Source organism: Benincasa hispida, chromosome 10 (assembly GCF_027475165.1).
Source record: "Benincasa hispida cultivar pf3 chromosome 10, pf3_genome.v1.1, whole genome shotgun sequence".
NCBI lineage: Eukaryota > Viridiplantae > Streptophyta > Magnoliopsida > Cucurbitales > Cucurbitaceae > Benincasa > Benincasa hispida.
In genome coordinates, this window is record NC_143487.1 from 15,509,276 (window position 1) to 15,531,000 (window position 21,725).

The following is a 21,725-nucleotide window of genomic DNA, read 5'->3' on the forward strand; positions in this document are numbered from 1 at the left end:
TAACTATTACAAATAACAATGAATCAATCGGTTCAAACAGGTGAATCGGGTCTTGAACCGTCCGAGCGAAGAAACACGTCCCTTTGATCGTGTAACAAATCCTTGTGATCGCCTACATGATAGAGTAAACTCTTTACTCAATCGTTTAGCGACGTTGTATGAACATAAACAATCATTTAGCAACGATCGTGTACCTTTGACTATGCAATGAAGCATGAAGGCCACACGATCGTCCAACGCACAACGTGCAACACAAGCCTTAAACGATCAAGTAAATGACAACGATGCAGTGAAGCATAATCGTCTAAACTATCATTGAGCAAGCATTAAATACTGAGTGATCGTGTAGTCAGTGACTATGTGATGAAACATGCTGAACTACACGATCGTTTAGTACGCGCGCCTTTTATTAAACGATGAGTGTCAAAAAACTCTATGCGATTGTTTATCTCCAGCGTCCACGCGATCGAGCAACCAACACTACACGATAGAGTAAACTCTTTACCCCATTGTTTAGCATTAGCTAAACGATCGTTTAATAAATACTACACAATTGCGCAGAACTTTTCTACACGATCGTTTAACCAAATCTCAACAATCGTTTACCTTGGGCTACACGATACGACCAACCTTTGGTCTTCTTCCTCGATGAAAACTGCATCTCCATGCTTCAAAACTTCATCACGAACGACTTAAACAACTTCAAACACTTTGAATACAGACTTGATTGCTTGTTAATTATGCCCAAAAAATGCAGGAGCCCATACAAATTAACACTTTTCAATTTTAAAGAAAGCTTTAAATAGAGGCAACCATCCTATAAACATCCATCAACACATCTACAAACGTATTTAACTCTTCAATGCAATGCAAAAAACTTAAAACCCACCATAACTATAAAAAAAAAGTTCAATACAGAAATGGTATTTGGAATATGAGAACAACCTGGCTCTGATACCAATTGAAGGAAATCAAACCAGAGGATTTCCATGATTAGCGAAAGTGGATTGTTCCAAATTCCATCCAAATGGGCACAAACAATTACAATCTAATTGAAACTAACAGGTCATGCACCAACAGAAATTACAGCATGCTATAAGACGTTTCAAGGAATAGAGTATGCGTACCTTTGAAGAACCATTCTTCAAGTATCCCTCGATCAGTCTCTAATGCGTCCAATAGCCACATAAGAACGCAACGACTGAAACAACACGACCATGAACACAACGATCATTTGAATGCTCCTCGAACCCAATCGAGTCCAACTCGATTCACAAACTGAGTAAGCACACCACCGCAAGTGTTACCTTGGTATTTCCGGTGTGAGAATCCATGAGTTGTGGGCTCTGTATGATCTTGGCTTGAGGAATAGAGGAGCTCTATGATCGAATAGACGATCAAGTAAGTGGGAGATATAAACACTGTCTATCGCATAGACAACGTACTCGATCATTTAATAAATAAAGCCTATCACATAGACTTTGCTACTCGATCGTGTAGCAACGACCAGTTGAGTAACTATCATATAGTCAACTCTAAGCGATCATTTATTCTCTCAACGGCTATCTCTTAGTAAAAACAATTTTTACTTGATAGCCTATTTTCGTGAGTACTTTCTGAATGGATCAACTTCTAAATTTAGAAAACAATTTTGCTTTTATCTCATGTTTACCATAAAACTTCCAATAACCTCCCACTCAATCTGTTATTAAAGAAAAAGAATTAATTTTCATATAATTAGTATATTATAAATAAATATGATAACTAACTTATCATATTATATTTATAACCTATAGTTTTAATATTTCATCATATGAAACGTATAAACGATAGTTTTTTTTTTCTATTTTATGGTACTTAATGTAAATCATATTTACATTAATTCCTCCAAATAATGTATCTAATACATCACACCAATTATATCACATATAATTGAATTTCATCATGTTAATTTGGACACTTCAAACTAACCCCAAAATCTGATTATCAACTTGAACCCATTGAGCTACCAAGGGGACCTTATGGACCTGTAGCTTGAACTCCAACGAGATCCACCATCCGTTAACTATCGGGCACTCCACTAAAGCCTGACAGTTGCACTTCTCTCACTACAGATATATTTCTGTATCCATATAACCAATCAACAGTGCAATAACCCTTCATAAATCGCTCGTAACTATAGCTGTGCTAATTTACTGTTTTGCTCCTGTAGTTACATCTAACTCCTTAAGTACCACTGATTCCTCTAATGAACAATAAGTCATAGTCCTACTATGACTGAGTCCTCTCTTCCAAAGAAAGGGTGTGGCCACTATGTTCAAGACTTGAAATCAACCCTTAAGACAGCAATCTATCTACTTACCCCTACTTTGGGGAAGGAGTGAATTTCGTCTACTTCCCCTACTTCAGAGAAGAAGTGAATTCTGTTTTGTGTAATTGAGTTCACAGCTCCCCAGTCAGAAAAATCCCAAAAATGGTAGGCTTATTGAGTTGGCAATCTAGCCACTGTCATCCATACTAATCAAAGGACCGCCCTCATAGGTAGGAGTTCCTAAAACACTCAGGATTAAGGTCATGTCACCTATGGTTGTTTTAGTGAAATGTAAGTCTCAATTATCAACCGTGTTATATAAAGAGACTAATCATCTCGTGGTCTGGTCTTATACAAACTCTTTGTATAGGACACCCCCGCTTGCATGTCTCCACATGAATGATCAGGATCAGACCATTTGTAGCAGTTTACAAATCTTGTAAACATCTACAAAGTGGGTCGTATCCATAGTGTCACTAGGATAAAGTATCCCTCCTTTATCTTTATACTACAGACCATTTTGGTTATTACTTAAGGTATGATCCTCTTTTATATCTCACATACATGCTTAAGTTTACATGAAATGACCATGGATCTTAGTTTATCGGATATGAGTAAGTGCAAATAAAATAACACATATTTTATTAATAACAATGTGTACAAAACTATTTACAAACTACGAGACTCCAGAAGAATTAGGACACCAATCCCAACATATACAAGGTTGGTCAAATATTTCCTTCATATCGCATTGTTGTACTTAGCCATAACGTCCTGGACCTCTGGCCGCATAGTCCAACAGAGCTAGCTGCATGGCACCTCATAGCTTCAACGCATGGAGTCTTCTATTTTCTCTAAGTGTTAACTTTTTCATTCCTCATCCGAGAACTCAACATTCCATACTTAGCACAATTTCTTGCCCCTTTTTTCAGCTTGTCATTGTCTAAACTTCTCAAACTCTCCATGCGTTGATTATGTTTACAACCTGAATGCATATACTCGTAACACTTAGAAAATTTTCCCTCTCTTAACATTTCAAACGCATCATTCATTACAAACCTAGCTTACTTCTGCATTAGTCTTAATACACATCTTCAAACACAATTAAGAGAACTCAAGCTTAATTAACTAGTAACACAAGTTCAGGGGTTTACACTGATCCTATAGAAATTGTTGAAATTGATCCTTTTGCTATCATGCCATATGTTGGCTGTCATGATTTTCCTTCTTCTGATGATGTTAATGGTTCTTTAAATGTGAATCTATGACCGACTGTTTTTCTGAGCATTGTCCTAGTTCTTCCGTTTTGCATGTGTTGTTTGGGTCTGACATTGTTGCTAAGAATCCTAGTATGCTTTTTTCTCTGCTGTTGACTCAAGTGTGAATATCTCTCTTAGTGAGGTTGAACAAATTATTGCTCAAGATATTGTTGATGTTTCTTTTGTCATTGGTAGCTCTTTTGTTATGATCTCCCAACTTGTTCATGATTCGAAAGTAAGTGAAATGATGACTCTGTTTCTACTGATGAAAATGTTGAGCATAATGATTCTGTCCCTATTGACATCGGTACCGTTCCTATTGATGAAAATGTAGGTGGTGCTTCTCACCTTGGAGAATATGCTTCCCAAAACCCTAACGTTAATGTTGGTCAGCATGTGGTTTGACAAAGAAATTTCTTCTGATTCTTCTAATAATCATGTTGTGCTTACTGAATTGAACAAGCATAAAAAGAAGAAGACGGTCACATCATCATAAAGTCCTGGTCCCTCATCCAGAACACACTTGAGACTTCTTCCTCCTTTAGAAAAACCTTCTGATCATGTATATAGTGCTCACTCTCACTCGTCTTCAGATATAGTGGATGTTATTATGGCCCCTAAAAGAGTGACTACTAGAACTAGTTAGAGAAAGATTCCTCTGAATGTTCCTTCAGTTCCCATTGATGGTGTTTCCTTCCACTATGAAGAGAATGTTAAAAAATGGAAGTATGTTGTTCGAAGAAGGATTGCTGATGAACAGACTATATCTGACAAGACTTGGTCCTGTATGGCCATCATGGAACTTATCAATCAACCCAGTTTAATGAAGATAACTACTTAGCTTGGGCCGTTTTATCCTCAGCTTATCCATGAGTTCTTCGTTAATCTTCCAAATTCATTTGATGATCCTAGTAGTTCTAGATACAGAAAAGTGCATGTTAAAGGTGTCTGTTTTACTATATCTCCTGAAGTTATCGATGATTTTCTTGATCATAATGATAGTCCTACTCTTGGTGCTCCACACCCTTCGACTGAAACCTTGGTGTCTGAGTTAATTAGAGGAACCTACACTTGTTGGCCTTCATTTGGTCAACTCTCTGCTGCCACATTGAGTGTCAAATATGCTATTTTCCATAAAATCGGTATAACAAATTGGTGTCTGTCCATACATGGTTCTAGGCTATCTTCTACTTTTTCCAACCTGCTTTATCAGCTTGGAACAGGTTCTCAGTTTAATTTCAGTGTTTTTTTTTTCTGCAATCAAGTGTTATGTCATGTTGAATCCTTCGTTATCAAGCTACCTATTTTCTTCCCACGTCTTTTGTGTGGTATAATTTTTACTGAATGCCCCACCATTCTTACTTCATTCGATGCTTCTAATCGTGTTGCCAAGTGTATCAATTTAAGCTACAAACTGTTTCAAGGCTCCCATGTGCCTGATATTATCCAGAACTTCGTCTACCCAAGTCTGATGACATACATGTGTCTAATGATCTTCGTGCTCCTAAAGGTGGTCTCTTAATTCCTACAGACCTTGGAACTCGTATTTTACAAGTGCTTACCTTTGTATCACGGACTTTGAGTAGCATCATTTGTTCTTTTACTGATCATCGGGCATTTATAGATACTCTAGTTCAATTGCTGAGTTTGTTTTTGCCTCCGAATGATGCTCCATCTACTTCATGTCCTCCTTCATTTACACATATTTAATTTTGTTCTTATGGCAATCAAGGGGGAGGTTCTGGGGTTTGGTTTGTGTATTGATATACTATTTTGTTGGTTTGTTTTGGTCGACTCGATTTTTTGGTTTGGTGTACGAGTTTGGTTTGTTTTGTTGGTTGGTTTGAAAATTATTGTGTTATTGGTTGGTCTGCAATTATTTTTATTTGGCTTCTTGCTCCTCTTGATATCACATGATTGCCAATAAAAGAAAATGTTTATGTTAAAGAGGGAGCTTGTTATTATTTTATTGGGACGCAAATTTTCTTTTATTTTAAGGATGTATCCTTTCCAGTTGACCTCGAGTTAGACCATCTAATTTTACATTTGAAATGTTTCATCTGCTTACCATTTTGATATTGATGTTGATTACCTTGTCTGTCTCTTCCTTTTAGAAGTTGTTATAAAAAAAAAGTTTTAAAAACAGAAGAAAAGTTAGTTTTTTATCGACAGATTAAGAACAAATGTGTGTGGCTATTGCAGAAAAAAGAAGAAAGAAACGCTGCCGATTTTCTTATAGACTGTGTAAGATTCTTGAAAAGAAGCATTGAGTTTAAATGGAGCCTAAACATGCAAGATCAAACAAGATAAAAGCTTCTGACTCAAAGGGACCCTTAGTTGTTAGAAGATCTTGGTGATATCAAGTTTAGGGGGAGTCCAAAACTAAATACCTATCTAAGGTTTACTATATTACTTGATAGTAGTTCTATCAGATAAGTGAACTTTTGTGTAAACCTTTTGAATATTGTTATCTTCTTTTTAATTGGGCTCTGAGCCCCCCAGATGTAGGTAAAATTATACCAAACTGGGTTAACATATTGTGTATTACTTCTTTCTCTCTTATCTCTATGTTGACCACATTATTAGTATCATTTTGTTCATCAACACTCCGGTTATTTTGATTGCATGTACTTCTTTTTCAGTGGAAAATGTGTAAACACAATAAAATCAATGTTATATACACCTATAACAAGTACATTATGTATCAAAGCGAGCATAGCTCAACCAACATATAAATATGTTAGTAACCAAGAAGTTTATGGTTTGAATCTGGGCCATTATCCTTATTGTTAGGGGTGTTCAAATGACTCGACAACCCGAACAACTTGGTACTATCCAACCCAAACTATAAGAGTCATTGGGTTGAGCTTAATTTTTTCTATTGTTTTCGGGTTAGGTTGGATTTCGGGTTGAATACTTTTTTTTTTCCGGTTGACCAACCCAACTTGAATTACATATATATTAATAAGAAAATATATATTACTTTTAGGACCATTGAATTTGTGAATTTTTAATGTTAATATTCTAGGAATGTTTGTGTTTGTTTAAAGTTTCTAATAAATATCATGAATATTTGATATTAACATTTGAGTTTTATGAGATTTTAGTTATTAGACATGTGTTGCTAATAAATGTTAGTATTTTAAATTAATAAAAAAAAAATGATAACTCAACCAAACTCAAAATTTTAAAGGTTGGGTAAGAGATAATCTTCAAATTATTCGGGGTGTAAGTTGACCTGAATTCTTGAGTTTGTCCTAAAAAATCCAATAATCCAACTTAATCCATGTATACCCCTACCTATTGTACTTAAAAAACAATTAGAAGACAAAATTTTATTTTCAGTTTAATTACAATTTTGAAAATAAATGTTTTATATTTAACTCCATACCAATGTTTTAGGTCTCGTTTGGTAACAGTTGGTTTTTTGTTTTTGTTTTTGCAAATTAAGCATATTTGATCCACATTTCTTATAATGATTTACATTTCTACAATGGGTGAATTCTTAGCCAAATTCAAAAAAACAAAGACAACTTTTTTATTTTTTTTAGTTCTCAAAATTTGACTTGGTTTTTTAAAGTAAAAAATAGATGAAGAAATCCGAAGGTGAAAGTAATGTTCATAAGCTTAGTTTTAAAAAACAAAATAGTTAACAAGTGAGCGTTAGCAATTATGATGAATTGTTAGGGAGAAATTTCAAATTAAAAATGTTGAAAAGAATCATTAAATGTAACTAAAAATAATTTTAGATTAAGAAAAATCATTGAATGTATATCGAACAAATCTAAGTGATATGAAAAAATCAAATAAAAATTAAATTGATCATCCTATGCAAAAATAAAATAAATTGATTATTTTATACTAAATATTAAAAATTGTTAAATGTAATTTAAATATGAAAAGATAGCTTTTAATACATTTACACGTAAACGTCATTTTGTTATTTTCCGAAAAACAATATATCACAATTTCCTAAAACATCTCCAATATTTACTTTTCGAAAAAAGAAAAGAAAAGAAAAATCTTCCTAACACGGGCAGGAGAAATTTGCTGTGTTACTAATTACACGTGTCAACTAGTGGATGGCTGACAACGCAAAAAAGCTTGCACGAAGGGGTAATTGCGTAATTTCATGAGCTTCTTAATTCGCGGCATTTGCAACAAACTCTTCGTCGTCCTTCACTTTATCTCTTCCACAAAGATCCGCGAAGATTTGAACTAAATAGCGTTTTAACATTTTATTTTAACTTTATCACTACGCCATATTTTTCAGTTCCTCCTCTTCTTCCCGCTGTGCTTTGTTTCAGCAATGGCGGCTTCCAATGGAAGCGAGTATTTCGAATTGGAGATCAATGCGATCGATCCGTCGTTTTCTCGGCCGTCCAATGCCGAAGTAGTAGCGAATGACGAGCGGGAGCTTTTATGGGCGGCGATTGAGAGATTACCGTCTCAGAAACAATCTAACTTCGCATTGTTGACGCGATCTCCGTCGGAAATCTCTTCCTCCGATAGCGATGGAGCTATCACAACCGAAACGATTGACGTCCGGAAACTCGATAAGAATAAACGAGAACTTGTTGTCAAGAAGGCATTGGCGACTGATGATCAAGATAATTTCAAGTTGCTTTCTGGAATTAAAGAGCGTCTCGATAGGTGAGAATCGTTATTGTTGATATTATTCTTTCTGATTATAATCAACTTTTTATTAGATGGTTAATTTCATTAGTTTTTATTTTTGTTGATTATCTCTCATGATCGCTTGTGAGATTAGAAAAAGCCTCATAAATTCGTGGTAATTGAAAACCTAATTGATGAACATGATTCGCGCATTTGCGATAGGTTTTTAGCGCCTTACTTGACGTTCAGTTTTGAAGCGGAGATGAATCGTTCTTTTTTATTCTTATTATTTTCTATTTGAGCTGCTTGTCAGTTTCAGTTTTCTTCAAGTTAGCAAATCTTCTGTCCATACATATGTAAATTATCCCTGGACCAAAAACTCAAGCTTATTTGATATTAATTACATCGTCTAAAGACTTAATAAATAGAAATCTATATTAATTGGATTAGATCGTATGATCTAATAATAACATGTTAGAAAAGTTATTTTCTTAAATTTTTATTTAACATAAAATAATTTATATACAATATAGAGTTTGATCATAACGACACTAATGTTCAATACTAAATTTAAGTTTGATGACCAATTGGGAGTCTATATTAAGGTGTTAAAACCTTATTTTGATCAGCCTCACCATATAATATTTTGGTGTTAAAAAAACCCCTCTTCAAGTCATTTTTTAAATTCATACTTTTACTAACTACTAGCCCAATCAATATCAGAAAACTCCTCTTCAAATCATTTATTAAATTCATACTTTTACTGACTACTAGTCCCATCAATATTCATATCCTAACTACTTGAGGGGTGTTTGACTTATCCAATTTGAAGTTTGTATTCACCATTGAAAGCAATAAGTTTGTGTCCATGCTTTTCCTCTACCTTGCCATATGGCAGCTTTTAATTGGATAGAGGTGTGCGTCTGTTTTTCCTATAAACTCTGTCCTCCTCCTCTTATCGAGAAATCATCTTTATAGCGCTCGTCTCATATAGAGATTTATAATTCACACATATTAACTTTAGACTTCAAAATGTTCTAAATGGTATTTGGGTGATATTATTTTTTGTTTTGTTTCGTCGTTTTTTCTCTTTCTTTTTTCTTAAACAACATGTTGGGATATGAAATTTAATCATTCGATCAAGTTTTGTTACTGACGACTAGTCTTTTGTAACATGTTTCCTCTTTCCACCGTAGAGCTGGAGTGGTGATTCCGAAGATTGAAGTTAGATTTCAGAATTTGACGGTTTCAGCCGATGTCCAAATCGGTTCCAGAACTTTGCCTACTTTAATAAATTATTCACACGACGCAATTGAGGTACGGTTCTTTTCTTTTCCCTTTTTTTTTAACCAATTTTCTTTAATCTTTGGACACCGGCTGAATAAATATGTATATCAATTTGTATTTTATTTTGGTTAGATTATAAAAAATGTAAAAATACTCCTAAAGTTTCAAAATTTTCAAAATACTTCTAAACTTCCAAATGAGTTCAAAAATATTTTTACCGCTAGTTTTGGATGAAAATCATTAAAGATTTGTTTCAAAAATACCCCTGAACTTTTAAAAATACCCTTAAACTTTAAAACATTAAAAACCCTTGTTAAATGAACAGAAACAGTTAATATCGTCTTACCTCTCTATTTTCCATTTTTTCTCCCCTCCCTTCTTCAATACACTCTTACTCCCCTTTTTGTTAACTATTTGACACTTGTTTATCTAAAATAAAATACCAAATAATTTTGAGACTTGCATACTTTAACAAAATTATTTGTGTGTTAATAACCAAATACTTTTTTTATTTGCCTATTTATCATTATGGTATATTTTAAGAGGAGAGTTTTATTTTGGAATTTTGTGAAATTTTGAAGGATTTTATGTTTTACCTTAAAATTTATGTTTTTATTTTGGTTGTTAAGAAATTTGGTGTAAGCTAAGAATTGAACAGGTAACATAAATATCAGACTATCTATGTGAAAAATTGAGGATATTTATATAATTTGTTTTCACATTGATTCTTTTGAACTGAAGAGAATTTCAAATAAATTAATCACCATTAGCATTTTTTAAACTTTTTATTCTAATTTTTAAAGTTATTTTTCTCACGAGGAATTGACGGCTTCCATTCAAATACTAATGGTAGAGGTATTTTTAAAACTTTTATTAAGTCAAAAGTATTTTTGAAACTTTTGAAAGTCTATGAATATTTTTGAAATAAAACTTTAACAATTTCTACGGTAAAGATATTTTTTTTAACTCATTTTAAAAGTTTAAAGTATTTTTGATACTTTTAAAACTTCATGAACATTTTTTTATAAAAAATATAAAGTTTTAAGGACATTTTTTAGAATTTAGCCTTTTATTTTTTCTAGTATATGCTTTCTCTGATTAATTTACTGTTTATGCAGAATATACTTATGAGTTTGAGAATTATGAAATGCAAAAGATATCCACTAACAATTTTGAACGACATTAGTGGCATCATCAAACCTGGAAGGTAAGATAAGAGTTTATAATAGTTTAATTTAACCATTGCAAATTTAATTGCTAAACTCGAAACTTTGTGTCATTTTGTCACGAAGTTTTAAAATCATAAATTTAGTCCATAAATTTTAAATTTTAATTTTTATCACGACCTCTAAAATTGATAATATAAATTTACGATAGTTGAACTATATTCCTATTGACTTCATATTTTATTTTTAAATTTTTTTATTTCTTAGATATAGAGTTCCATTTGACATAAATTTATAATTTATAATCTAATAAATAAATTAATTTTTCTAAAAAAATGGAATTCGCCAATAATCTATCAAACACAATATAGATTATACACTTTTTAAGTTTACAAATATTTGTCACATTTTAAACTGTGGCACTGATTTTAAGCTACCAATAATTCATTAGTTTTTCATTTAATAAAGAGATATTACTTTTAGTATAAACGAGATTTCACAAAAATTTACTTTCTAATCGGTTAGTAACAAGATCAAAATTGAACTAGTAGTTTCCGCTTTTTTTATTTGAAAAAACGATGTTGAAAAAGACAGCATCAGAAAGGCAAAATCACTTGATGTATACCCATTTATATATAATAAATCAATTCATTATTTATTTAAAATTTTTATTGGATTCAAGATTTATTAGACCCAAAATCGAAATTTTAAAAATTATTAAAAACTTTTAAAAGTTTACAAAAATTAAATAGACGTACATATAAAATTTTACAGATTAAACTTGCAATTTATTTATTTATTTTAATGGATGATTCATAAATATAGCTTTCACCAGAAACATGATTAAAAAGGTTTTGTGAGATTTCAGGATGACATTGCTCTTGGGGCCACCAGGTTCAGGAAGATCCACCTTGCTTCAAGCCCTTGCGGGCAAACTTGATAGAAACTTAAAGGTAAGTACTTTGTATTTATTGTACACGAGGCTAAACCTTTTTCTAGTTGGGGGTTTTATTATTATTTTTTGGTATTTCTGGTTGGTTTAGAATTATTGAATCCTTAACCATAGAAAACTTATCTAACTTTTTCAAAATTCTAATGGTGTTTATTATTTTCTATTTATTATCCTTTTTTTTTATAATATTTACTATTTTTATTAAGATTAAAATAGTCATCATTCTAAACAAAAACTATTACAATTTATCGACTATAATAATCAATTCAGTGCCTCAAATGTCTCTAAATATTTTTTAAGTACAAAATTTAAAATTAATTCATTACAAACAGAAAAAAAAGTTTCTTGTATATAGTCTTAAAATAAACTTACAATTCATTATTCTCTCTTCCTTTTTGAAAATAAAATTTTCAATGTTGTATATTATTCTTTTAAAAAAATCTAACTATATAAACGTTACACAATTTTAAAAAAATAATATCAAAGTTTTGGCTTAAAAGAAATGAAAGTATGAGTTTAATTTTAAGATAATTTCAATAGATATCATTTTTAGTGATAATAACTAAGTGTATAACAATATTTTTAAAAAAATTGCAAATACAGTAAAGTCTATCAATTATACAGTCTATCACTAATAGACTTCTACCAATGATGTGGTCTATCACTAATAGACTATCTAAATTTTGCTATATGTACAATTTTTTTGCATTATACTATATGTGTTAATAACATGGACTTGATTGCTATATGTGCAATTGTTCCTTATTTTTATTCTCTTATCTGAATTTCTTTATAGAAAATGGAAGTATTTATATATCTTTATTTTAAAAAATATTGAATTAATTTCTGATAGCCTTAATTTTTCTTTTTAATTATTATATATAATTAACTTAAACCACACATTGATTTTTTCCATTCTTTTAGAAAATTGGCAACATTACTTATAATGGACATCATCTTAAGGAGTTTTGCGTTCAAAGAACCTCTGCATACATCAGTCAATCAGATAATCATCTGGCAGAATTGACCGTACGTGAAACTTTGGACTTTGCCGCTAGATGCCAAGGTGCAAGCGAAGGCTTCTCAGGTTTGTCTAGACCAACATAATCATGGTAACTAGGGTGTGCACCGGCTGATGAGTTGGTCAGTTTTATTCTTTAGATTTGATTAAGAATTGTGGGTTTGGATTTTCCCAAATCCATTTGACCGAACCCTTTCTCATCTTTGATCGACTACCTTCGATTCAGTCAGTCTTATCAGTCAACTCAATTTTTTATTTATCATACTCACCCTTAATAAAACCAAAATGAATTTAACTATACGTTTAAGTTTGATTTTTTCTCTCCTGTTGTAGATTATATAAAAGAGCTGGCACACGTAGAAAAAGAAAGGAAAATACGACCTAGTCCAGATATTGATGCATTTATGAAGGTTATTATTTGATTTTATGTAGCATCGGCAATCTCAATGGAAAAACTACATATCAATTACTGTTAGAAAAATTACACATCAATTATTGCTGAGTTAGCTCACTTTTTCTTTTTCAGGCATCATCTGTTGGTGGTAAAAAGCACAGTGTTTTAACAGACTATATTTTGAAAGTACTTGGTCTTGATGTATGCTCAGAGACATTAGTTGGTAATGACATGGTCAGGGGTGTTTCTGGTGGTCAAAGAAAAAGAGTTACCTCAGGTATTTTTATGATATGTTTTAGAGTGATTTTGAAAACGTCAAAAAATCACTCTCAAACCTATTTTCAACTCTCCAAAATAAAAGTGATTTTTTAACCATTTTCAAAATCACTCCCATTATTTACTATGATATATCATTATATTTCAACCCTTCGACAATTATTATGTTACTAAATTAAACTTCTTTGATTTACTATGATATATCATTATATTTCAACCCTTCGACAATTATTGTTTACTAAATTAAACTTCTTTGATTTGATGCCAGGGGAAATGATTGTTGGGCCAAGAAAAACCCTTTTTATGGACGAGATATCTACAGGACTTGATAGTTCAACAACTTTTCAAATTGTGAAATGTTTAAGAAATTTTGTTCATCAAATGGAAGCTACAGTATTGATGGCTCTTTTACAACCAGCTCCGGAAACATTTGAACTGTTTGATGATCTTGTGTTATTATCAGATGGTTATATTGTGTATCAAGGACCTCGAGAAGAGGTGTTGGGCTTTTTCGAATCATTAGGTTTTAAATTACCACCTCGTAAGGGAGTTGCTGATTTTCTACAAGAGGTATTATATATATGATCATGCTTTTAAACTAATAAATTTTACATTTTCTTGCAATTTATTAATTTGATAATTAGCTAACTTGTTTTTATGAAACAGGTCACTTCTAAAAAGGACCAAGAACAATATTGGGCTAATTCTTCTCAGCCATATAAATATATTTCTGTTCCTGAATTCGCTGAAGCATTTAAGAAATCCCAATTTGGGAAGTCTTTGGAGGCTGCTCTTAATCCTCAATATGATAAATCATTAAGTCATCCCTCAGCTTTGGCTAAAACAAAATTTGCTGTTTCAAAGAGTGAACTCTTTAAAGCTTGCTTTTTTCGGGAACTACTTTTGATTAAGCGACATAGTTTTCTTTATATTTTTAGGACATGTCAGGTATATATGTTTTTAGAACATTTGGTGTTTCTAGAACGTTTGGTTTTGGCATTATTCTTTCTTCTTTCGAGTAAAAAGATGTTTTTTGTTATTCTTTTAAGTTTTGGTTCTAGTTTGTTTGGGTTCTTTAAATTTTAAAAGGTTACATATATTTAGTTTTAAATTTTGGATTTGTCTTTTCAATTTACTCTATGAATTTCAAATTGTTATAATTTTACTCCTAAAATTCCAATTTTTTTTTGTTTCAATTTGACCCTAAAATTTAAAGATTTACATAATCTCAATTTTCACTAAATACTTCTTTTTCGTTTAAATTAATAGATAATAGTAACAGTGACCAAAAGTGGGTTTTAATGAAACATTGAAGTTTAAAAGTGTAAATATTGAAACCTTAAAGACTAGTTAAGTTGAAACAAAATTCAAATCTCAGGAATAAAATTATCAAATCTCAGGAATAAAATTATAATGTTTTCAAAAATTGAAAAACCAAACTCAAAACATAAAAACAAAATATGTAAGACTAGAACTAAAACCTAGACACAAAAAATGTATTTTTCCCTTTTTTTTTCTAACTCATTATTTCCATTCATAACTTATGTAGGTTGCATTTGTTGGATTTGTTACCTGCACAATGTTCTTACGAACAAGAATACATCCCACGGACGAAATCAATGGCAATCTCTATCTATCTTGCCTGTTTTTTGGATTAATCCATATGATGTTTAATGGATTTTCAGAATTACCTCTTATGATATCTCGATTGCCCGTTTTTTACAAGCAAAGAGATAATTTGTTTCACCCTTCTTGGGCGTGGTCCATTAGTAGCTGGATTTTGCGTGTGCCTTATTCTGTACTTGAAGCCGTCGTGTGGTCTTGTGTTGTATATTATACTGTTGGGTTTGCTCCCAGTGCTGGAAGGTAATCTCATATTTATTTGCTTTTTCCATTAGAAAATTTTTAGTATTATGGTAATTTGAAAATTTTCATCATTTTTTATCACAAATATAACATTTAATAATTATTTAGGGTCTACAAATCATTTAACAATGTGTCAAATAATGAATGAGAATGGTAGGTGTACTAAGGTAGCATTAGCAAATTTTCCCTAATTTTCCTTCTATTATTGATCATTAGCCTACTTTTAAAATGATTCAGGTTTTTTCGCTTCATGTTCCTACTCTTTTCAGTTCATCAAATGGCTATTGGTCTTTTTCGTGTGATGGCAGCTATAGCCAGGGATATGGTAATTGCCAACACATTTGGTTCAGCAGCCTTGTTAGTTATATTTTTATTGGGTGGATTTATCATACCAAAAGGTAAATTTACATTTGTTTTTTTCTCTTGTGTATTGCTTAAATGGTTATCGACTATACAATCCTAATTTGGATATCATATTGTATAGATATGATTAAGCCATGGTGGTCATGGGCTTTTTGGGTGTCCCCACTATCTTATGGACAACGTGCTATTTCTGTCAACGAGTTTACTGCCACTAGGTGGATGGAGGTATGGACGTCATATTTTTTCTTCTTTTTTTCGTTAGTACCTTTCCTAAGATGTGTAACCTTGAGAAACAATCCTTTAGAGACGTTTGGAATACTGAGTTGATTGCTACAGTCAAATTATTATAGTTTATGAGTTATAATAATCTTAAATTATAATAGACTGTGTTTGAAGTACAGACTATTTTAAATATTATAACAAAGAGGAGAAGAAAAGATGAATAGGAAATGGTAGATATTGTGACAAATAAGGATTTGAAATAGTAGTATTGTAGTTATTTATAGACTATACCAACTATTATAATTGGAAACACCAACTATTATGTTTCTAATTATAATTGAAGCCCCAAATATGAAATGGACTATAATAGCCCACTCCATCCACATGAAGTTATAAGCTCAAATAACCCCTTATTTTTAAAAATATAAATAGTTTAGTTTGGCTAGCCTATTAGAGCAAGATGGATCAAACTTAAACACTAATTGTATAAAATCAAACATTTATTAGATATACATCGAACACTTGTTTAAGTATACTAAGTTCATATATGATAGAATAATAAATTTTAACAGCGAAATACATCAATCTATTTTTTAAACATTTACCAATGCATAAACTTATTGAGTTTAATTTTTCTTTCTAATTTAAGAATGATATATAATTTTATAAAATGTATATTTTAATGAGATATTGTTGTATCTGTGCTATATACTTGTTGCTTCTTTTATATATAATTGTTTATTTTATGAATAATGGTTTTTTGATGTTTGCAGAAATCTAGTATTGGAAATGGAACCGTTGGATACAATGTTCTCCATTCACATAACATGCCTAGTACTGATAATTGGTACTGGCTGGGTGTTGGTGTAATTTTGATCTATGCTATTCTTTTCAATAGTTTGGTGACTTTGGCCTTATCTAAACTCCACCGTAAGTAAATAACATTTTTTTTTCAAGGAAATTATTTTTATTAATCAAGTAATGAGTATTAATATGATAAATACACATATATATCATCAAAATGTTAATGTTCTTTGTATTTTCATTCTCAACAGCGATAAGAAAAGCTCAAACTATAATCCCAACTGATACCTCAGAAGCTGATTCTAATACAAACAATATAGGTCAGTTATTAATTCTCTTCTCATGTATGTTGGCCTCGTGAATTAATCTTCCTTTTCATATTTCTAATACTTATTACTCTTGAAATCTGCAGGTGCAAAACAAGATCCAGAACCAAATGAAAGAAGGGAAAAGGGAATGATTCTTCCATTCCAACCATTAACAATGACTTTTCACAATGTCAATTATTTTGTTGATACTCCAAAGGTTAGCTACAAATATAAATTTATCCCTAAATTTTAGAAATTGTGTTAATTAAAATCCTTAATGGATCAATTTAGACAATTTGGTAGTGATTTATAGTAACTCTATTTAAAATGAACTCAAATTCACGTACATAACTTCTCCAAAAATTCCACAAGTAGCAAAAAAAACAAAAAAAGAGTAAGAGAAGCATATGAAAAATATTAATATTTAATGAAAAATCACTATTATCTCTTTGATGTTCGTGTTTTTCTCTTATTTTATATTAATATGAAGTCTTATACATGTTTTTTCTTATTTTATATTAATATGAAGTCTTATATATGTGTGCAAATTATGCATGAAATTTTTTTAAACAAAATTCTAATGGTAAATTGATTTACATACGAAATTAATTGCAACCCTTAATAGTTTAAGGGTGTAAATGAATTTTTTCCTCTTTAAATTTCTTATTCACATCTATATATCCAACTCGTGATTTATATAATACATGCATTTAAAAGATAATAAGAAGAAGACTGTATCAAATTTATTCTCAGGAAATGAAGCAGCAAGGAATACCAGAAAAGAAGTTGCAACTATTATCAAATGTGAGTGGTGTATTTTCACCCGGGGTTCTTACAGCATTAGTTGGGTCAAGCGGAGCAGGAAAAACCACATTGATGGATGTTCTTGCTGGAAGAAAAACAGGTGGATACATTGAAGGTGAAATTAAAATATCAGGTTTTCCAAAAGAACAACGTACTTTTGCTAGAATTTCTGGCTACGTAGAGCAAAATGATATTCATTCTCCTCAAGTCACTGTTGAGGAAAGCCTTCAATTTTCATCCTCTCTACGTCTTCCAAAAGATATCATCAAAGAGAAACGACGGGTAATTATTTTTACTTTCATCAGTAAAAAAAAGCTTGAGTGAATCCTGGACTACAAATTAAATATGGGATCTTATATTTCTAATGCATCTTTTCAGGAGTTTGTTGAAGAAGTAATGAATTTAGTGGAGCTTGATACTCTTAGGCATGCATTGGTTGGTATGCCAGGTAGTACTGGTTTATCAACAGAACAGAGAAAACGCCTAACAATTGCAGTGGAGCTTGTTGCAAATCCTTCCATCATCTTTATGGATGAACCTACTTCTGGACTTGATGCTCGAGCCGCCGCCATTGTAATGAGAACCGTTCGTAATACAGTTGATACTGGAAGAACTGTTGTTTGTACCATTCATCAACCTAGTATCGACATATTTGAAGCATTCGATGAGGTTTGACACTAAACCTTGTTCTAAGCTCTCATAATAATCATTGGTTGCATATAGATTATGACAGTCTAATTGAATAGATTTTCTTAATTGAGAAATATCATATCCATTCTTAATGATTTTATTACTTTAACCTTTTTGTGCAGTTACTTCTTATGAAACGAGGGGGGCGAGTTATATATGGGGGAAAGTTAGGAAGACATTCACAGATAATGATAGACTATTTTGAGGTAAAACTATATCAAAACCATATAAAAATTTGAGTATGATATATAGCAAAATATAATGATTAATTTTAGCATTATTATAGGGAATTAATGGAGTATCTCCAATACCAAATGATTACAATCCAGCTACTTGGATGCTTGAGGTTACGACGCCTGCTGCTGAACAGAGAATTGGAAGAGATTTCGCCGACATATATAGAAACTCTGATCAATTCAGGTGTTGTTATATTATAGTCTAGTGATATTTTGGCCTACCATTTTTAATTAAATTACATATTTAGTCCCCAATTTTAACATTTCAATTTCAATTTATTTGGTTCTTCAACTTTTAATTTTATAAACTTAGAAATTTAAAGTTTCAACAAACATAACTTAGGGTGAATTTGGAATATATTTTCGAATATTTAATTTAAAAAATAAATCATTTGAAAAAAAAATTAGAATGTTTGACAACCACTTAAAATAACTTTTCCAATATATTTTAATTAGTTTTTATTGAAATGTTTAAATAAAAATGAGTTTTTTGAAAAACATTCTTTTTCTCAAATAAATCTAAACGGGCTCTTAATTTCATATCTAATAAATCGATGAATTTTTAAGAATTTTGAATTTATTAGAGATATATTTTAGGTACAAAATTGAATATTTAGGACTAAACATGTAATTTAGTTTTTTTTCCTTTTTAATTATAAGTTTTTAACATTACGATCATGTTTTGAAAATTTTTGTTTTGTGTAGGAATGTTGAAGAATCCATCAAGCAATTTAGTGTTCCACCAAGTGGTGGAGAAGCATTGAAGTTTGATTCCACCTACTCACAAGACACATTATCCCAATTTCGTATTTGCCTTTGGAAGCAATGGCTTGTTTATTGGAGGAGTCCCCAATATAATGTCATGAGATTATGTTTCACCTTCATAAGTGCACTAATATTTGGTTCTGTGTTTTGGGATGTTGGTATGAAAAGGTAAATATCTCTTTCTTATTTCATACAATTTTTAGAGACTACGAAGTATTTCCCCCATTTTTTAGTATTCTTTTTTTATTAAATCAATCTTTTGAATATTTGAAAGGAATTCAACTCAAGAGCTGATGGTTGTTATGGGAGCTCTGTTCTCAGCATGTTTGTTCCTTGGAGTAAATAATGCTTCCTCCGTACAACCAATTGTTTCGATTGAGAGAACAGTATTTTATCGAGAGAAAGCAGCAGGAATGTATTCTCCAATCGCTTATGCATTTGCACAGGTAATTAATTTTAATTAATTATGTGGTATAATATTTATTTATTTATTTATTTATTTGTATATTCAAATAATTGAATACTAATCAACTTTTAATCTGTTGTTTATTCCCCAACAGGGTTTAGTGGAGGTTCCATACATTGCTGCACAGACCATAATGTTTGGTGTCATCACATATTTAATGGTTAACTTTGAAAGAAATTTTAGTAAGTTTATTAGATTTAATACTTTACCTTTGTGCTTTATTCTACATTTATTTGTTAAGAGATTACATTATGTTTCAAAATTTGCAGGAAAATTCCTTCTTTATCACCTCTTCATGTTCCTCACCTTCACCTATTTCACCTTTTATGGTATGATGACGGTTGGCCTCACTCCTTCACAACATATGGCAGCCGTTGTTTCTTCAGCATTCTACTCTTTATGGAATCTACTCTCTGGCTTTCTTGTTCCAAAACCAGTAAGTTTAAAACTTCTTCTACAAGCATTACTCTCAAAAACACTTTTAAATGGTTATTTGACCAAATATTATAAAAATCTTCAAAAGTATTTTTAAAAAGTTAAAAACATTTTTTACTATTTAAAAAACCAATCTCAAAACTTTTCATTCTTTTTGTGTTAGAAACATTATTTTGACTGCCTCATGTGAGATGAAAAGTATAAAATTAGTAATCATTTTATTTTTTTATTTTTTACTTTTGAAAATTAAATCTATATTCCCTCATCACGATTTGCATGTTGAATTTTTAGTTAAATTCTAAAAAAAAAAATTAAATTTTTAAAAACTATTTTTTTAGTTTTCAAATTATGGATTAATTTTTATAAATATTGGTAGAAAGTAGATAACAAAACAAGAAACCTAGAGATGGTGTTTGTAGGTTTAATTTTAAAAATCTCAAAAACCAAATGGTTATGAAACGGATCTTAATTACGTTGATTTTGACCATGTAAGAGTGCAACATCCATAGAATCTAAATTGAAATTTTAGTATTTTATTGGACATAAATCTAAAAAAGCAATTAATTTCTTAAAATTTTGAATTTGTCAAAAGCATATTGAGACATAAAGTTATTCGAAGTTTACAAATCTAATAATAGAGCAGATTTTGGGACGGAATATAACTGTTTAATCTAGAAAGCTGTTTAGAAGTTGATACGTATAATTTAACATAGTTATAAATATGCATATATTTTAAGCATTATGTGGTATTAATTAATTTTGAATTTCACATGTTATCAGAATATTCCAGGATGGTGGATTTGGTTCTACTACATCTGCCCAATTTCATGGACATTGAGGGGTATTATAACGTCACAGCTTGGTGATGTAGAAACCATTATTATGGGACCAGGCTTTGAGGGCACTGTGAAACAATACTTAGAAGTAAGCTTAGGATATGGTGGCGATGGTATGATCGGAGTTTCCGTTGTCGTTCTCCTTGCCTTCAGCCTCCTTTTCTTTACCGTCTTTGCAGTCTCCGTCAAGCTCATCAATTTCCAGAGGAGATAGAACAAGTATATTATTATGGCTCGTTTAGTTTAAGATTTCCCTTTTTCTTTTCTTTTCTTTTTGTAGCAAGTGTCTCGAGAAGCTAGATAATTGAATTTTGGTCTATGTAGATGATTTGAGTAGTTGTCAAACATTTTATTTTTTTTTAAATGATTTGTTTCAAAATTAAAGAGAATATGACTACCATTTAACCCCTCAATAATAATTAACGGGGTTTCTGAAGCAATGAGTTGATTATTATAACCATAGGTTATTATAATTAGTTTATAATAATTTGTGTTTGGGTATAAATTATTTTAGTTTGGATTATAATAGTATGTGTTCGAAGTGTAAACTATTTTAATTTGAGAAGGAAATAGTAAACATTGTAGCAAATAATAAAAAAAATGATGAATGTAAAATAGTAAAAACTATAGCAAATTGTTAGCAGGGC

General features: G+C 31.0%; 1 protein-coding gene across 2 annotated transcripts; it reads left to right on the forward strand.

Annotated features, from left to right (window-relative positions):
* The first annotated feature begins 7,807 nt into the window (after window positions 1-7,807).
* Window positions 7,808-21,514, forward strand: ABCG31 (pleiotropic drug resistance 3). 2 transcript variants are annotated; one of them, XM_039044586.2, is made up of 24 exons: window positions 7,808-8,223; window positions 9,384-9,504; window positions 10,593-10,681; window positions 11,509-11,593; window positions 12,517-12,679; window positions 12,947-13,023; window positions 13,140-13,284; window positions 13,552-13,853; window positions 13,950-14,231; window positions 14,833-15,149; window positions 15,387-15,547; window positions 15,634-15,737; window positions 16,508-16,664; window positions 16,790-16,858; window positions 16,951-17,063; window positions 17,600-17,932; window positions 18,029-18,319; window positions 18,463-18,546; window positions 18,627-18,760; window positions 19,282-19,509; window positions 19,616-19,787; window positions 19,902-19,989; window positions 20,077-20,243; window positions 21,023-21,514. In XM_039044586.2, exons 1-24 carry the CDS (start codon window positions 7,880-7,882, stop codon window positions 21,290-21,292), a joined length of 4,296 nt encoding a protein of 1,431 aa, XP_038900514.1. In that variant the 5' UTR covers window positions 7,808-7,879; the 3' UTR covers window positions 21,293-21,514. The 2 variants fall into 2 exon arrangements, with proteins under 2 accessions (XP_038900514.1, XP_038900515.1); XM_039044587.2 differs by lacking the exon at window positions 7,808-8,223 and adding an exon at window positions 9,152-9,231.
* Window positions 21,515-21,725: the final 211 nt, after the last annotated feature.

Coding starts and splice junctions, on each gene's coding strand:
- ABCG31 (XM_039044586.2), top strand. CDS start 7,880: ATGGCGGCTTCCAATGGAAGCGAGTATTTCGAATTGGAGATCAATGCG. Junction 12,680..12,946: donor TGCAAGCGAAGGCTTCTCAG/GTTTGTCTAGAC, acceptor CTCCTGTTGTAG/ATTATATAAAAGAGCTGGCA. Junction 13,854..13,949: donor TTGCTGATTTTCTACAAGAG/GTATTATATATA, acceptor TTTATGAAACAG/GTCACTTCTAAAAAGGACCA.